Source organism: Tasmannia lanceolata, unplaced genomic scaffold, assembly GCF_043159265.1.
Source record: "Tasmannia lanceolata isolate RefF3 unplaced genomic scaffold, GAP_Taslan_0.1 ptg000013l, whole genome shotgun sequence".
In the NCBI taxonomy this organism is placed as follows: Eukaryota; Viridiplantae; Streptophyta; class Magnoliopsida; order Canellales; family Winteraceae; genus Tasmannia; species Tasmannia lanceolata.
In genome coordinates, this window is record NW_027518690.1 from 10684794 (window position 1) to 10700153 (window position 15360).

At 40.0% G+C, this 15360-nt stretch overlaps 1 protein-coding gene across 9 annotated transcripts in view; it reads left to right on the forward strand.

The window, feature by feature from the left end:
• The window catches only part of LOC143889756 (uncharacterized), a 71340-nt gene that overhangs the window by 47397 nt on the left and 8583 nt on the right, over nucleotides 1–15360 (forward strand). For 8 of the 9 annotated variants that reach the window (XR_013254926.1, XR_013254927.1, XR_013254925.1 and 5 more), the window contains 9 exons: nucleotides 3878–3937; nucleotides 5775–5868; nucleotides 7703–7801; nucleotides 9172–9282; nucleotides 9980–10057; nucleotides 10136–10309; nucleotides 13310–13390; nucleotides 13646–13708; nucleotides 13797–13886. Coding sequence is in view for 4 of the 9 variants with exons in the window: in XM_077394087.1 (XP_077250202.1) it covers nucleotides 3878–3937; nucleotides 5775–5868; nucleotides 7703–7801; nucleotides 9172–9282; nucleotides 9980–10057; nucleotides 10136–10309; nucleotides 13310–13390; nucleotides 13646–13708; nucleotides 13797–13886 (850 nt within the window). In the remaining 5 variants the exon portion in view is untranslated. The remainder of the gene's footprint in view (nucleotides 1–3877; nucleotides 3938–5774; nucleotides 5869–7702; nucleotides 7802–9171; nucleotides 9283–9979; nucleotides 10058–10135; nucleotides 10310–13309; nucleotides 13391–13645; nucleotides 13709–13796; nucleotides 13887–15360) is intronic. The other variant, XM_077394090.1, reaches the window with a different exon arrangement.

Consider the following 15360-nt stretch of genomic DNA (forward strand, 5'->3'; position numbering starts at 1 on the left):
GGGTGTGCCAGTGCTTCCTGCAAAGACTTAGGCAAGGAGACAGAAGACAACGAAGCTACAAAGCTACGAAATGCAGGTGAGAAACGGTCATAAGAGACATAAGACGATAGAGGGTGAGCAGTAGTACGGGAGTGTGTACGAGATGCAATGGGAGAATCTAGTGGAGGGCCAGAAGGCGGCAATACCTGTGAAGTAGGTGTTGTGATCTCTGGTTGGGACGAGATTGGCGCAGGCAGAGCTGGAGACAGCTGAGGACGGGATCTGCGTTGGTAGATTCGAACGGGGCCGGGAACCTGCGGAGGAGGAGGTGGAGATGGAGGAGCCTGCGTGGGGGCAGGAAGAGAGGGTACCACATTGGGAAGCACTGGGAGAGGAAGAGGAACCTGTGGAGGAGGAGGACTCGCAAAATACGGAAGACTCGAAGAAGGTAACATCGGCAGAAACAAAGCACCGACGAAGGCTAGGACTGTAACACCTGTATCCTTTCTGGGTGCGGGAGTAACCCAGAAATACACAGCGTTCAGCCCAGGGGTCTAGTTTGTCCACACCTGGGCCCAGCTTGTGGACAAAACACACACAACCAAACACTCGAGGGGTGAGAGGAAATGAGTCACCGTGAGGGTGAAGGACCGAAAATGGGGATTGATTGCTTAAGGCTGACGAAGGAAGACGGTTTGCGAGGAAGCATGACGCAAGAATGACATCACTCCAATATACCTTAGGAACATGCGTCTGAACAAGAAGAGTACGTGTCATGTCCAGAAGGTAGCGCAACTTCCTCTCAGCAACACCATTTTGCTGAGAGGTGTATGGACATGAGGATTGGTGTAGAATGCCATGAGTGGCTAAGAAGTCCTGAAACCCACTCGAAGAGGAAAAATACTCTCTAGCATTATCTGTTCGTAAACACTTAAGGGGACAATCATATTGAGTAGTAATTTCAGCATAAAAGGTGCAGAAAGCAGTAAACACTTCAGAACGATTTTTAAGTAAGTAAACCCATGTCATTCGACTAAAATCATCCACAGACAATAAAGTATGTATATCCAAAAAATGACTTGGTCCTCGAGGGACCCCATACATCTGAATGAACCAACCCAAAAGGTCTCAAAACTCTACTATCAGGCCTAGGAGGGAATGACACACGATGGTGTTTCCCGAGTTCACACGACTCGCACTGAAATGACTAAAGGCGAGAGGAGACAATGGAGGTCTGCCTGAGGCGCTGAAGAGATGGATGACCAAGACGACAATGCCATTGATAGGCATCAATAGAGCTGCTCAAAATGGTGGGAGAGGGATGGCACTGGAGGTGATAGAGGCCGCCCAGCTCACGACCCGTTCCAATCGTCTTCCCAGTCAAGAGATCCTGAAAAACACAATATGAAGGGAAAAATGAGACAGAGCAATGCAAAGATTTAGTAAGCTGGCTTACTGATAACAAATTATAAGGAGAGGTGGGAACATACAAGACAGATGATAGAGTTAGACGCTCATGGGGTGACAGAGAATCAGTACCAGAAATGGGGACTTTGGTGCCATCAGCCAGAGTGACAAAATAAGAATGTGGAGGAAAGGACTGAAATGATGTAAGGGATTGAGAGTTACCCGTCACATGGTTGGATGCCCCAGAATCAATGATCCAGGAGCTGGAGCTAGTGAGAAGGGAAGCAGGTGCACCACCTGACTGGGTAACCCCGGCGGATGGAGGGTGGTTGCTAAGGAGGAGACGCTGAAGCTCCTCATAATCAGCTCTGGTGAACTCAAAAGGCTCGTCTGGAAGATCTGAAGCAGGGGACTGGAATGTGCCATCAGTAGGGAACGCAGCAGAGAGGTGGGCAGCGCGGGAATGACGGAGCTCTGGATGAAGCACGAAGCAAGTATCAACACGGTGACCATCCCTCTGACAGTGAGTGCAATATGGCCTACGACGACCACCTGTACCACGACCACCACCCATCACACGACCACGACCACGGCCAAAGGAGCAAGTGCCAGACCAAAAGAACCAGTGCCACGACCGGAAGAGGTCCTAGTATCATAAGAAGCAAGAACGGAACCCGCTGAAGGAAGCATAGTGGAGGAGCCTCCCTGGGCACACTGCTGAGCACGTGAGTAAATCTCTGGGAGAGAGGGGATGGCCCCTGAGCCAATCATCTGCTGACGGAATGGTAAGAAGTCCGGGCCCAAGGACTCAAGGTAGTGTGTAGACCTAAGATGATCCCGCTGACGAGCTAGAATCGTCAGATCTGAAGTGAGGGGCATAAATACATCGAGTTGCTGGCATAGAGAGATAAACCGGCTGTAATGGTCGGAGAGGGATAAGTCGCGACGTTCAAGACGAATCCACTCAGAGTAGGTCGCACAGATGTGAGTGAGGTTATCAACCCCAGAGAACATGAGAGCAGCATGCTCCCAAATGTCCTTGGCAGTCGCCAAGTCCATCATCGGCCTAGAAATATGAGAAGCCATGCTCTGCCATAGTAACGTGCGAACCATCGCATCATCCTGACGCCACCGGTCATAGGATAAATCTGAGGAGGGTGGAGGACCCTGCTCAATGAGAGACACTCTGCCACGAGCGAGAAGATAGGTCTCAACAGCCCTCCTCCAGCCAAGATAATTGGAGCTGTCTAGGCGCTCTGAAGTCATCTGGGGAAAGGACTGCTCAATAGAGGGAGAGTACACTATGGGATGGTAGCTCAAAGGAGAAGAAGCCCCGGGAGGGTCAGTCACACTGTCAGTAAGGGAGGGTGAGAGAGAAGGATCCGAAGTATTCGATGGATCCATCGGAAGAGAAAAATGCTCACGACGACTCGAAAGGAGATGAAATAGAAGAGACAAAGAGAAGTCACAAGGGCGACTCCATCAAACGAGCACGGCTCCGGCGACAAAAGAGAATGAGAAGAGGGATAGAAAGACAAGCCACATGTAGCATCAAAGAGGAAAAAGGCTCGGGCCAATACCGAGTCAAGCGGAGCCGCGAAGACGAGGGATAGAAAGAAGGTGGGGATTTAGGTCATAGATAAGGAGGGAAAGAGAGGGATCGAGTGTTGGAGGGGGGTATGGGGTTGGAGTTAGATAATGTAATGAATAGGTTTTAGGGTTTAGAGAAAAGAGGGAGTGGAGAAAGATGGACAGTAGGTGGGGGGCGGGAGTGGAGGAGGTGGAAAGGGTGGGGCGGGAAATAGAGAAAAGAGGGAGTGGAGAAAGAGGGACAGCAGGTTGGGGAGAGGGGGGGGGGGAGGCGGGAGTGGAGGAGGTAGAAGAAGAAGAAGAAATAGAGAAGGGGCAACCAGGGGGGGCACACAGGGGGGCGAGAGGAAGAAGCAGGGGCAGCAGTGGGGTGCAGGGGGGGCAACCAGGGGGGCACACAGGGGTGGCGAGAGGAAGAAGAAGGGGCAGCAGTGGGATGCAGGGGGGCGCGCAGGAGGAAGAAGAGGAAAGGAAAGAAAAAAAAAGGAGAAGAAGAGGGAAGAAGAAGAAGAATGGGAAATGGGTTTAGGTCATAGGGTTGGGTGGAGAGAGTGGAGAAGAAGAAGAAGCATGAGAAGAATCTCCAATTTGGTCCCTAGGGCTCAAAAACCCTAAGGCTTTGACACCATGTTGGAGAAGAACCAAAATGAGAGATAGAATGACTTAGGGTCTCTCCCCTTCACTCAAGTATATATAAGATGGGAAAGAGGAAAAGACTACTATGCCCTTATGGCATACATACATAGAAACACATAGATATCCAACAGACACCAACAATAATTTCCATTTTCTTTAAGTTCTATCCTTGCAAAGTATTCGCAATCTCTTTTTATGATTCCATTTTATAAATGAAATTTTGGTAAGTTGACGTATCTTGTGAATGATGGAGATGTTGTTTCAGGTTTGATGCAGAAGGTCAAGAATTACTAGGATTGCATTTCTTTGATCTACTTGAATCATGGTATTTACGTTACTCTGTACTTTTGTGTCCAAGATAATTATTTTTTTATTGTGAGACCATTGTCCTTTTTACTTTCTTAAACATGCATTTTGCTGTTGTTTTCATCAATGTGGAGGCATTTTTGTGAGATTTACTGCATTATCCCCATCAAGAATTCCAATATATCTGCTTCCTTAATTTTCTAGTGTTTGAATGGTGTTTCTAAAATAATGGCTCATAATTATAAATCTGGCTGATATGTATTAGATTTCGACCTTGTTAGTTCAATAAATTTAAAACAACATTGATATATTGCATATTGGCGCACCATTTGGTTTTTCCCTCTCTCAACATTGGTATATGTGCAAGTTCATTGGCTTGTCCGAGTTGACTCAGTTGTACCTATGGTGAGTTGTTATCCAAGTACATGTTCTGAAACACTTACATATTAGTTCCGATTGAGAAATTTGACTCTAACATTGCATCTGAGATGTTTAACTATCGACCAAATGGAAACATGAAAGCAAAGATTGTTGGCTCTTTTGAGAAACTCATAGATGAAGAGCTTATATGTGCTACAAAAGCTGTATTTTTAAAAGAAGTTGATGCATCCCACAAATCATTCAAGACATCTAAGGTGTTCTTTTCTGCTCATTGAATGAGTCCTCTTTTGAATGTGCGAAAGATCAAGTTAAGGATTTGAATCCTAAAAGCTGTGTCCCTCTTCTTTCCTGCTCGGCTGATTGTTTTCTTTTCAAGAAAATAGATAGATTTTATTAAAACAAAAAAGTAAAAAGAAGTGGCCAAATATTCAACCTGGAAGCGCAACAGCATGCACGCCCTACAGACATTGCATCTCTTGCAGACCTTTAAAATCACTGCAATTGACTCCATAATTTTCCATCCATTTGGATGCATGCTACATAGAAGTAGAAGAAAAGTAAAATAATGTCATTTTACAAGTAAAACTAACTAGAAGTAAAAATCATGTTTGCCTTTCCTTTTCTCTTGATATGGGAGGAAACTCAAATGGCTATTATTTAAAAATATAGTGTCAGACATGGAAAGTAGAATGAACATTGCAGGGCAGCCAAAAGCATGCACGCCCTAAAGTGTATACCCTATTATATCCTGCTCGTTAATATGGGTGAAGGAACAATGAGGGTAGAGAGATAACCCGACTTTCATATCTTGAAATAAATTTCTCAATCTTCTAAATTAGAAAAAAAATCTTGAATGAGATGATCAATTTGTTAGTTGATCACCATTAAGGGTGCGGTCAGCAGCCACCAATAGCATGAACAAACTACAAAATAGCATGAACAAACTACAAACCCTAATAGGAAATAAGAAAAGACAAAATATATAAGTAAAGGTATATAACTTAAATTACCTACAATAGTTTTGCTCTTGCTCGAAGGATTATTCGATTTAGTTCTGAAAGTCATGTTGGCTTTTTTTTCTTCTTCTTTTTTGAATGGCACCATGTTGGTTATTCAATAGTTTACTAATAGAACTGATATTGCTGCTCACATATTCATATTTGGTTTATAAGTTTCCACTTGGAATTCCTACTCAACTTGTGCTGTTTTCTTATTGTTGTCATGCATATTGATGCCATGGATGTTTACTAGACACCAATAGACATTACAAGCTTTGTCAAAATGATACTATTTAGTCTTCCTTGTGTTGCAATGGCTGCATTGCTACTTCTAATTTTTTTTAGATTCTTCTTTATTTAAATAATTAAAAGCAATTGTCATTTCTATAGTAGGACTTATTGAGTTGTTTTAGATTCTTTTATAGGTCCTCCAGGGGTTATTCTTGCAATATATTTGATTAAAGTTAAAATTTCCAGTGTAGGTCCGGTTGGAATGGCCATCTTGGATTCTCTAGTAACTTTTCTTATCACAGAGAATTTAGAGCATGCATTAAGGGGTTTAAATAATCTGGTAAGCTTCATAACATGTAATGTCTGTATGTGCTTGTGTATATCCCACCTGTTTAGGTTACAGCATGAGTTCTTAGTTTAGATAGGGAGTTCGTAAGAGCAAGTTTGCGGAAGCTGGGTTGATTTGGTTTCTCAAACTAGTCAAGGTATAATTCTTTCGAAATATTCTATAAGTATGAAAAAATAGTTCTACTATGTTCATAAAAAAGAAAGAGAATGTAGAAAATTGTGAGAGAAGTTAAAAGCAAAAAATTGCCTCTTTCATGTATTTATTTGAATAAGTATTGTTAGAATAAAAAAAAAAAACTATTGCTGCATTACATGGGCTTTCTGCTACTCAAAGGGAAGGGGATACTGCCTCTGTTACGGAGGCTTGCAGCTGCTGGGGTTATTAATGGAAAAAATTACCTGGCCTATAGCAGAAGATTTAAGGCGAGATAGAGAAGAGTACAGCCCCTATAACAACAGTTTTTTTTGCTGTGTGTGTGTGTGTGTGTGTGTGTGAGAGAGAGAGAGAGAGAGAGAGAGAGAGAGAGAGAGAGAGAGAGAGGGGAGAGAGAGAAGAGAGAGAAGAAGAAAGAAGAGGTGAAGAGAAAGGAGATAGGGAAAAAAGATGAGCAAACCTCTCATAATTGGAGCTCTTTCGTTTCTTGAGATGCCTTGTCTTTCCTATAACTATGTCTCCTTCCTCTTCTTTGTCATTGCTTGCAACACCCTCAAACAGCTATTTGCTCAACTGGAAATAAAAGTGAACAGATTGTTTGAAAAAGATTAACAAAATTGCTTGACAATTCACGTAATTTCTTTAGCCTGTTCAAGTCACTCGACTTACGGATTTGATTGGCTTCTTGGCTTACTTGATCAGTTTTTGTTTCTTCTTAACTACATAAAAAAAATCCATGAGTTTCTTTTTTGAATGGTTAAACAAAAAACTCATGGATTTTTTTTATGTAGTTAAGAAGAAACAAAAAACTTATAAAGTAAGCCAAGAAGCCGAGCAAATCCGTTAGTCAAGTGACTCGAACAGGCTAAAGAAATTACGTGAATTGTCAAGCGATTTTGTTAAAAAAAATCCATGAGTTGCTCACGTTTAGTGCTCATGTGTGTCCATATGTCATGCAAAAGTTGGTAACTTGGTCAGTTCAAGACCTTTTGTAGATAATGCTGAGTTCTACTTCTACCTCATGTTGACCCAATGTTTCATTAGTACAAGACAACTGAGTCATGAGTCATCCTAACAAGATCTCCAACCTTGTATGAATGAGTTGTGTTTGGGGAACTATTTCTAAAGAATGAGACGTAGTAGTGGGCCTAATTCGATGCCCCGACTCTCTGAGGTTAAACAAATGCTTATCCACGTCAAGGTTTAAAATTTCGGTTTCGGTTTCAGACATAGCCGAAACTGAAATTCAGTAAAAAAAAAATACAAATTTCAAACTTGTGCCGAAATTTTGGTAATTTTGGCCAAAATTTTGGGGAAAAGTAAATTTCAGCCGAAATAGCGAAAATTTCGGCTGAAATTTGGGACTTTGGCCGAAATTTTGGTTTCAGGTAGTTTTGTTTTCGGCCTTGACCGAAATCCGAAATTTCGGATTTTGGTCGAAATTTAGAACCACGATCCACATCCTAAAATGCAACTTGGAGAAAGCCTGGATCTACAAGTGAAATCAATCTAGTCCATCTGAAGTCGAGCAAGTTATTGACTTTATATGTGAATACTGATAGTTTATTTTTCTTTACGTGATTAAATTATCCTGTTAACATCATTGCTTCTACTCTCTAATCCATTTTAAAGTTTTCTTTGTACATTTCAATTTAATTGTTCATTATTGCAGTTGGACGCAAGATGCTTGGAAGAACTACAAACTTTAGATGGTGCTTTGGGTCCTACGACATCACTCCCTTTACTTGGATTGTCATCATATAAGCGGATGGTACAAATCTAGCCCCTGTTGTTGATCTATTTCCTTTCACCATTTAGACTTATTTTGTGGCTTTGTCATCATGGTTACATAAATGTAAATTTTATGCTTGTATTTTTATATTGCAACCAATTTTGATTAGATGTCTAGATCTTTGTCATCATGGTTACGTAAATGTAAATTTTATTTTTCAAAAAAAAATATTTTATAGCAATCTATGTTTGATTAAATGCCTGTTTACTCCTTACATTATCAACTCAGGCGGTTTACTGCTTAGATGTCAAGAGTTGATTAAATGCCTGTTTGGTACTGAGTCTACTGACATTATCATCTCAGGTGGTTTACTACTAAGATGTCACGAGTTTCTGTAGACTGAATGTTGCAGAATGATTACATGAATTTTCCTGCAGCTCTATCTTTGTAGCCTATTTTTCTTTCCTTCTCTTGATTCATAAGCATGAAATTTGAATCATTGTCCTTAATGAGTTGTCTTTTCGCCTCCTTTTCTGACGCTTTAAATCTGGTTTTCATGCCAGATCTTGTCATGTATTTTAAAAATTCCTTGTTCACTGCTAATGAATATAGTAAATGGCTTAGAATATTCTAGAAGCATTTTTCCCCATTTTTCAAACCCCTTCCATTCGAAAAGGTTAGTACTTTACGTTGTGACATTTATGTTTCACTTAAGAAGCATGGTTCCTGATAAAATTTGACTTATGGGGCTCCTGTCATTTGCTGGTATGTTGGTAAAATACTTGAAGAGTTGATTTGTCCCATGTCCTGTCAACATTAATAGACTTTGTTCTTATTTGAGTGGGCCAAGATTCGGCCAATTCGTGAAAGAATCAGACAAGTTTTTTCTTTGAAAAAGAAAAGAACTTCGAATAGCGTAAGACATGCATCCCAGTATTTTGATAAGGAATACATCAGACTGTGATTTCTTTATGTGTGATTGTGTTTGATCGTTAATATATGTTTTGGTTATGATCATGGTTTTAAATTTCGGCTGAAATACTGAAATTTCGGATTTCAGTCGGCTCCGAAATTTAAAACAAAACCCGAAATTTAAAAATTTCGGGGAAATTTTGTTTTCGGCTGAGACCGAAACCGAAATTTCAATCCTTGGTTATGATCAGTACAATAGAAGCGCAAAGAACATGGTTTTTAATAGTTGCAAACACTATAGCATTCTTCATATGATCATAGTATTGTGGATAGCTACATCATGTGATGTTTATAATAGCACTTTCATTGGGCTAATGAACTTTGGATTGAGAAGTATTATCTTCTTCCCTTTAGTAAAATTTTCAAATCTAAGAAGCCATAATTTGCATCCATTTTTTTGTATTATTCACAACTAACCCTTCTATTCCTTGCATAAGACTAAGATCATGGACACGTCATGGGAGCCATTGGTTGAACATCTGGCATGTATTGGACAGCTGCAGTTATTACGATGCTTGATTTCATTAAAGCTGAAGTCAGCATGTAAGGTAATTAAGTTGCAAAACTTCGGATATATTCGTGTCCATTGGTACACCTATTGTTCTGGATTATTTGGTTCATGTTTCCTTTTCTGCAGGTTCTCTCCATTCAAAAGTGAAAGAAATAACCATGTTATGATGGATAAGTTTTTCAGACTCTCAAGGCATGTTTGCCAACCGTGAAAAATTATTCCATGGAATATTTGTGAGTGGAGAGGACATGGGAATTCTCTAAAAAATGGTGAACAAAAATACCCTACTTAAATTTGAGGTTTTCCTGTTTTTTCGGGGCTTTTCATTCTCCCTCACACCCACACTGTCAAGTCTCCGTCCCCCCCCCGTCCCCCCCCAACAATATCTCACAACTGGCTCCACAAATATTCCATGGAATAATTTTTCACGGTTGCCAAACATGCCCTTACAGAATTTTATGAAACATAATGAGTTTCGATAATCTCCAAATTTTTAAATATATATATATATATTTTTGGTTATATATATATTTTTCTAGATTTCACTTGTTTATCTATGCCGGGAAGACTTTCCGAAGAAACTAGAGAAGTGGTTCAGAGTTGTTTATGGATATATTTATTATATTTGTTTTAATAATTCAGTTCCCGGTCTTCCATGTGTTTACTGTTCAAAGTCTTGAAGTTCTTTTTTTTTTCACTGAATTAGGCATTAAAGAGATCATATGGTCTGACAGGTTAAAGCAGGTGTTCTCTCTTTTGCTGTTGATGGCATGATTGCCTCAGTCTCCTCTGAAAGAGAAATATTACTCAAGGTACACTGATGGGATAGTTGTGGACTTGTGGTTATTGATAAGTTAAGATTTAAAAGCATTGACATTTGTATACAACAGAATGTGGTCAATGGAGAGGCCAATAAGGTGAATGATGGAACAGCTGAATATTTTCAAGAGTTGAGTAAGCAAGGGATGCTTTGCGGATTCTGCTCGCCTTTTCAAACTATTTATATCTCTGAAGACCCCCCTACTTTTCTTGCCCGATGTGTCTCCATCATGACTATCTCTCAGGTAAAACTATTTTTAAATGTCCGGTTTGTAAGCGTAAACAAGTTATTCTGATTTGGTGACTATATTTAGTTGATATGCTTAAGGTTCTTTTCTATATGACACTTTACTACAACATATGATAGGCAACCACATGGACAGTAAGTTACGTTTGATCTTTAATTTGTTATTTTTCTTTGATAATTACTATACTTTATTAAAAATTATTTTACTGGTTTAAATGAGAAGAAGAAATAAGGGAGAAAGGAAGTGTAAACCAAAAGAAGAAAGAAGGAAAAGAAGAAGAGAGTTTGTGGGGAAATGTTAAACCCCATTACTTCTCTACTTCATTATATATTGACGTAAAACTTGTTAATTGCAAAGATGCTACTAGTAAGTGATAGGCCCCACCATAAAATAATTTAAAACGCTCTTACACTCCCCTCATGATAGAGCATAAACGTCATGAATGCCCATATTGTAACAAATAAACTTCAGCCTAGTGAAAACATATTCCAACTGATTTTGTGATCGAACAGAAAGTCATTATCGCACATACGCTAGTTAGCAGCCCTACCAGAGAAGGAGAAGAAAACATCATAAAGCAACCACACGAGTATGTGGGGTTACTAACATTTTGTGATAAACAGGTGCCAAATGAGCTAACCAATGGATTACCACGCATGAGGTCTATCTAACATGCCCTTGACTTAGTGTCGGGAGCCACTTTACTGAACCAAGCAACATACTGAATGTTACCTTTGCATCAAAAGGAGTTTAAAGAGGGAGGCCATGTTATGGTGTGCCTTCGAAAACAAAGATTTTCATTTTCGTACGAGAAAAAACAATTAACTATTTCTAGTAAAATGTAGTTGTGGTGATGGCTTTTACATTCCCAAACAAATTCATTGAATTGTTGAGAAAATCCGCCGGGCAATCCGATCCGATCGTGCACAAATTAACGGAAAAGATAAAAGTAATAAACAAACATGCCACAAGATGAACACCAAGATTTTACGTGGTTCGGCCAAGCCTACTCCACGGGCGAGAAACACGATCTTCCACTATGAGAAAAACAATATACAAGGATTACAATGGATTTAAAACCAAACCCAAAACCTGCAACCCTTTCCTTGCTTCTCAAACCCAAGATCGTACACAAGAGAACCCCCGAGAAAACCCGAAAGAAAACCCAAGAGGAACCCAAGAAGAAACCCAAGAAAAAACCCTTTTCTTTCTTCTTCTTCTCTGTCTTTTTCTCTTTCTCCCTTAGGGTAGCCGTCACCCCCCAAGCCTCTCGTTCGACCTCTCTTTCTTTCCTCCACACTACAAGAGAAACCCTTCTCTCATATGTTTTTCCAAAAACCCAAAATAGCTTACTTTTCTATTTTTGGCCTTTGCCTTCAACGACATCCACTTGCCATTTTTGCCTTTTGCCTTCCCACCGACCATGGTGGGAAATAAGGCAACTTTCCCATCATGAATGACCTGCACAAGTATTGTGGCTCGAGAAAAGGAAATATAGTGCACTTACACCCTATTAATTATTTCCAACCTTGTTGTACATGAGGCAGTCTCTATGAGCACATTTAACTTCTCAAATCTATGTGCCTTGATCTACAAGACACCCACAGATTCTCCACTATTTAAAAACTCTTGAACATTGTAGGCCAACGCAAACATGGATTCCAATATTGGACCCTGTGGAGAATCAAATTCTTTAAGGAAATTGTATGACATGCTATGATCTCTCTAATCCAAACAGTAAATTGTCTGAATATGCATACATATTTATATGTTCTTAGGTATTCAATAAGAAGTTTGTGCTAAGTTCTCAATTTGTACTCTGTGCTTGCCCCGACTCTTCCATGCCTTTACTAGTATCTTATGTGCATCACATTAACAAGGATTTAAACATTGGCTTTGGTCCTACGGAGTGGAAGGTCAAGTGCATAGAATTTTTTAAAAATCATGGAACCTTGTAGAAGTCCATGAAAACGATAGAGATTTAAGATGGAACTTCAGGAAATGCTAGCATAATCACAAGGGATTTGCTAGGGACCATCGCATAAAGCATTTCGCGATTGGGCTGTTGCATGTGAGAGCAGCCTGCCCAGCCACGAAATGCCTTCTGCGATGGTCCCTAGCAAATCCCTAATCACAAATACACACTTAGAAACTACCACATAAAACAACCAGCTATAATGTTTAACAAGGTCAAATAACTAGTGACACGCATATTCATGCATGTATGAAACGATAGGTTTCATTCTAAACATAGATATTTCAGATATTTTGAGAGCAGATGCTTATGCCATTTCTTTTACTTTTCAATTTATCTTATTAGTGGAATGAGTATTAATATTTCCTGGATAAATGGGGTTTGGGGGATATATGGGTGCAAGCAAGGAATCAAGCTTCGGACTTCGATTCCCACAGAATTCGACACTTGTCATCCGTAATCGACACACGTCGGTGGAAGTTTAAAAGAAATGTATTAGTGTCATGCCTGTTGTCATCTGTAATCGACACTTGTCATGCCTGTTGCCACTAAGCACAGGTCTCCACGGGAGTATGTACTTTGATGCTTTTCTTGTTGTAGTTGGCTAAGTGGGTAACATCAACACATCTTTTAGACCTTTGACTTCTCTCTACCTACAAATCCATGGGCCACCGAAATGGTTATCTGTTGATTTCAAATTATAGAAACTTTTGTTGATAAATAAATGGACCAACTGTACTTCTCTTATAGCCTTATCTTGAGGTCCTTTTGGAGGATTAATTTTAATCTCTGAATAAAACCTTACTCCAAGCCTGCCATGACATCCCGAATGGGTCATTTTGTCCCACGTGAAACCATGTTTAGTGAGCTTGTGTGAATTACCTCTTCCATTTTTTTACTGCTGAATTCTTTTCAACGATATCAATGACTGGCAATCTACTAGAAATCTCGAGTTTGTGGCAATCTGTATTGATCATCTTTAATTACCTACCTTCCTACTGACATGTTATTTCCACGTGCAGTTTCCTCGATATGTACTTGATACTCATTTGGGCACATTAACAAGTCGACGAAAGAGCGTCGTATTAGATTTTTCTCCTGTAGTAAGTTCTGGTCTAATTTTATTTTCCTTCTTTTACATCATTAACAATGACACCAGTTTTTCTTTAGCCATATGCCTATGTCCAACACACACACTGGCACACTTTTCTTGTTACCGTCTCAAACTAATTCTTGGCGTGGAGTAAAACTTGCTTTTAGTTTTCACAAATTGATGTGCACTTATATTCACATTGTAAGCGTTAGTTTACACACTGGTTTTGTTTTAGTGGGGTATGAACATAACTGCTTCCTTTCAGGTCATTGGGCTTGGAACATTCCTTAGGCAGTTTCATCCTACCTATATGACCCTGTATGTTCAGGTACATAAGCTGATTGGTTTATTGCCTTAGTTGATCTTTCTTCATTTATTTCAAGAAAATAGAAAATGGAATTGACCTTTGTGTGCAGTACATGGGTCAGTACATACGGACCATGGCAGAAACCGCATTCGGAACACTATATGAACCTCATAAAGGATCTGCTGACCCAACAACAGAGGTTTGTATCTATTTATTTGTCTTCTAATTTTATTTTCGTGGTTGGCAAGACGGGATCAAACCCATGCTATCAATGTTAAGACACAAATCCCCATCCAGTTGAGCTCCGGGCTAGATCCGAACAATGCAATGCCTGGCCTATTAATTTTTTATCAGATTCTTGAAGTGTCTCTCCCAAATGCTTGAGGGTGATTTCTCATTGTGAGCAACATAGTGTTGATTTTTTTGTAAAAAAGAAAGTGTTTTTTGAATTAGCCTTGTTCTGTGGCATCCTTTAGGATATCTAAGTATCAAACATTACATATGTATTGGATATTATGTAACTAACAGCTCTGAGATGACTATTTAGTATAATTTTTTCCCTTTCTCTTTGATCAAAAGAATATGAGAGATCTTTTCTGGCCTCTCTCAAACGCTACCTCTTCAGTTGGTTCTTTTAAAAGAATGGGCTTATGTCAGATCAAGGTTACTTGGAACGTGGTTCGTTCCGTTACGCAGTATGGGAACGGGTACGGGGTACGATGGTAGCCCGGTACGCGGTACGATGAGGGTAGGCTAAGTTGGTTTGCTATATAGGGTCGCGGGTCGGTTTGGAGCGCTAATCCGAGTCACTTTGGTGCTCTCTCTTTCTCTCCGTCTCTCTGGTTTAATGTTATGCAAGGAGATGCTAAAGCATTGTTAGGCCTTATCTTAAATATGACGGTCAAACATATCAACTGGTGGTTGCTCTGCTGATAGTTTTTGGGATAGGTAATCACATTTGACAACTATTTAAAAAAGAGATTAAAACTTGTAGTGACGACATCAATTTTTGGGAAAGGCAATAACATTTGACAACTGTTTAAAAAAAGGGGTTAAAACTTGTAGTGCCAATATCACTAGGCCGGTGGTCGGATTTTTTGTTTAGGGTTTTGAAGTGACCGCATGCCTTCCACGATTTTCCTTTTCCCCTATCTCATGCCATTTACAAACCCCCCTCTCTCTGCAAAAGCAAGGAAGCAGGGAAGGAGGTTTTACAATACTTTACATGGATTGTATTTCGATTGGCGATCTTTAGTGGAAGTTTTTGTCAGAACATTTGTTTCAGGTTAGTCTCTTAACTTGTTCTCAGTTTTTTTTTTGGCCTCCAATAAGGTATGATTTGATTAAAGCTAGGAAGGAGAGTGGTTTTTCTGTTCTCTTCCTCCTCTCCCGCCCCCCATTCTCTATGTACTCTCCCTTTCCGCGAATAGCCCGGGTCGCCATTTTTGGCGATCTGGGTCGAAAACAACCCACGTTTGGGGTCGGCGACCTTGGATCACGGGTCGGACACTCTTAGTTTTCCATTAAGATATTTATGCATTAATATTTTCTTCTGGAACTTTTGTTTTCCACCTTTTTTTTAATTGAAGGAGAATGGTTTTATTCCTTGATTATTTGCATTTAATGCTCAAATCAATTGTTTTTTGGGTGGCTTATGTTGTTTCTTTCTTGCA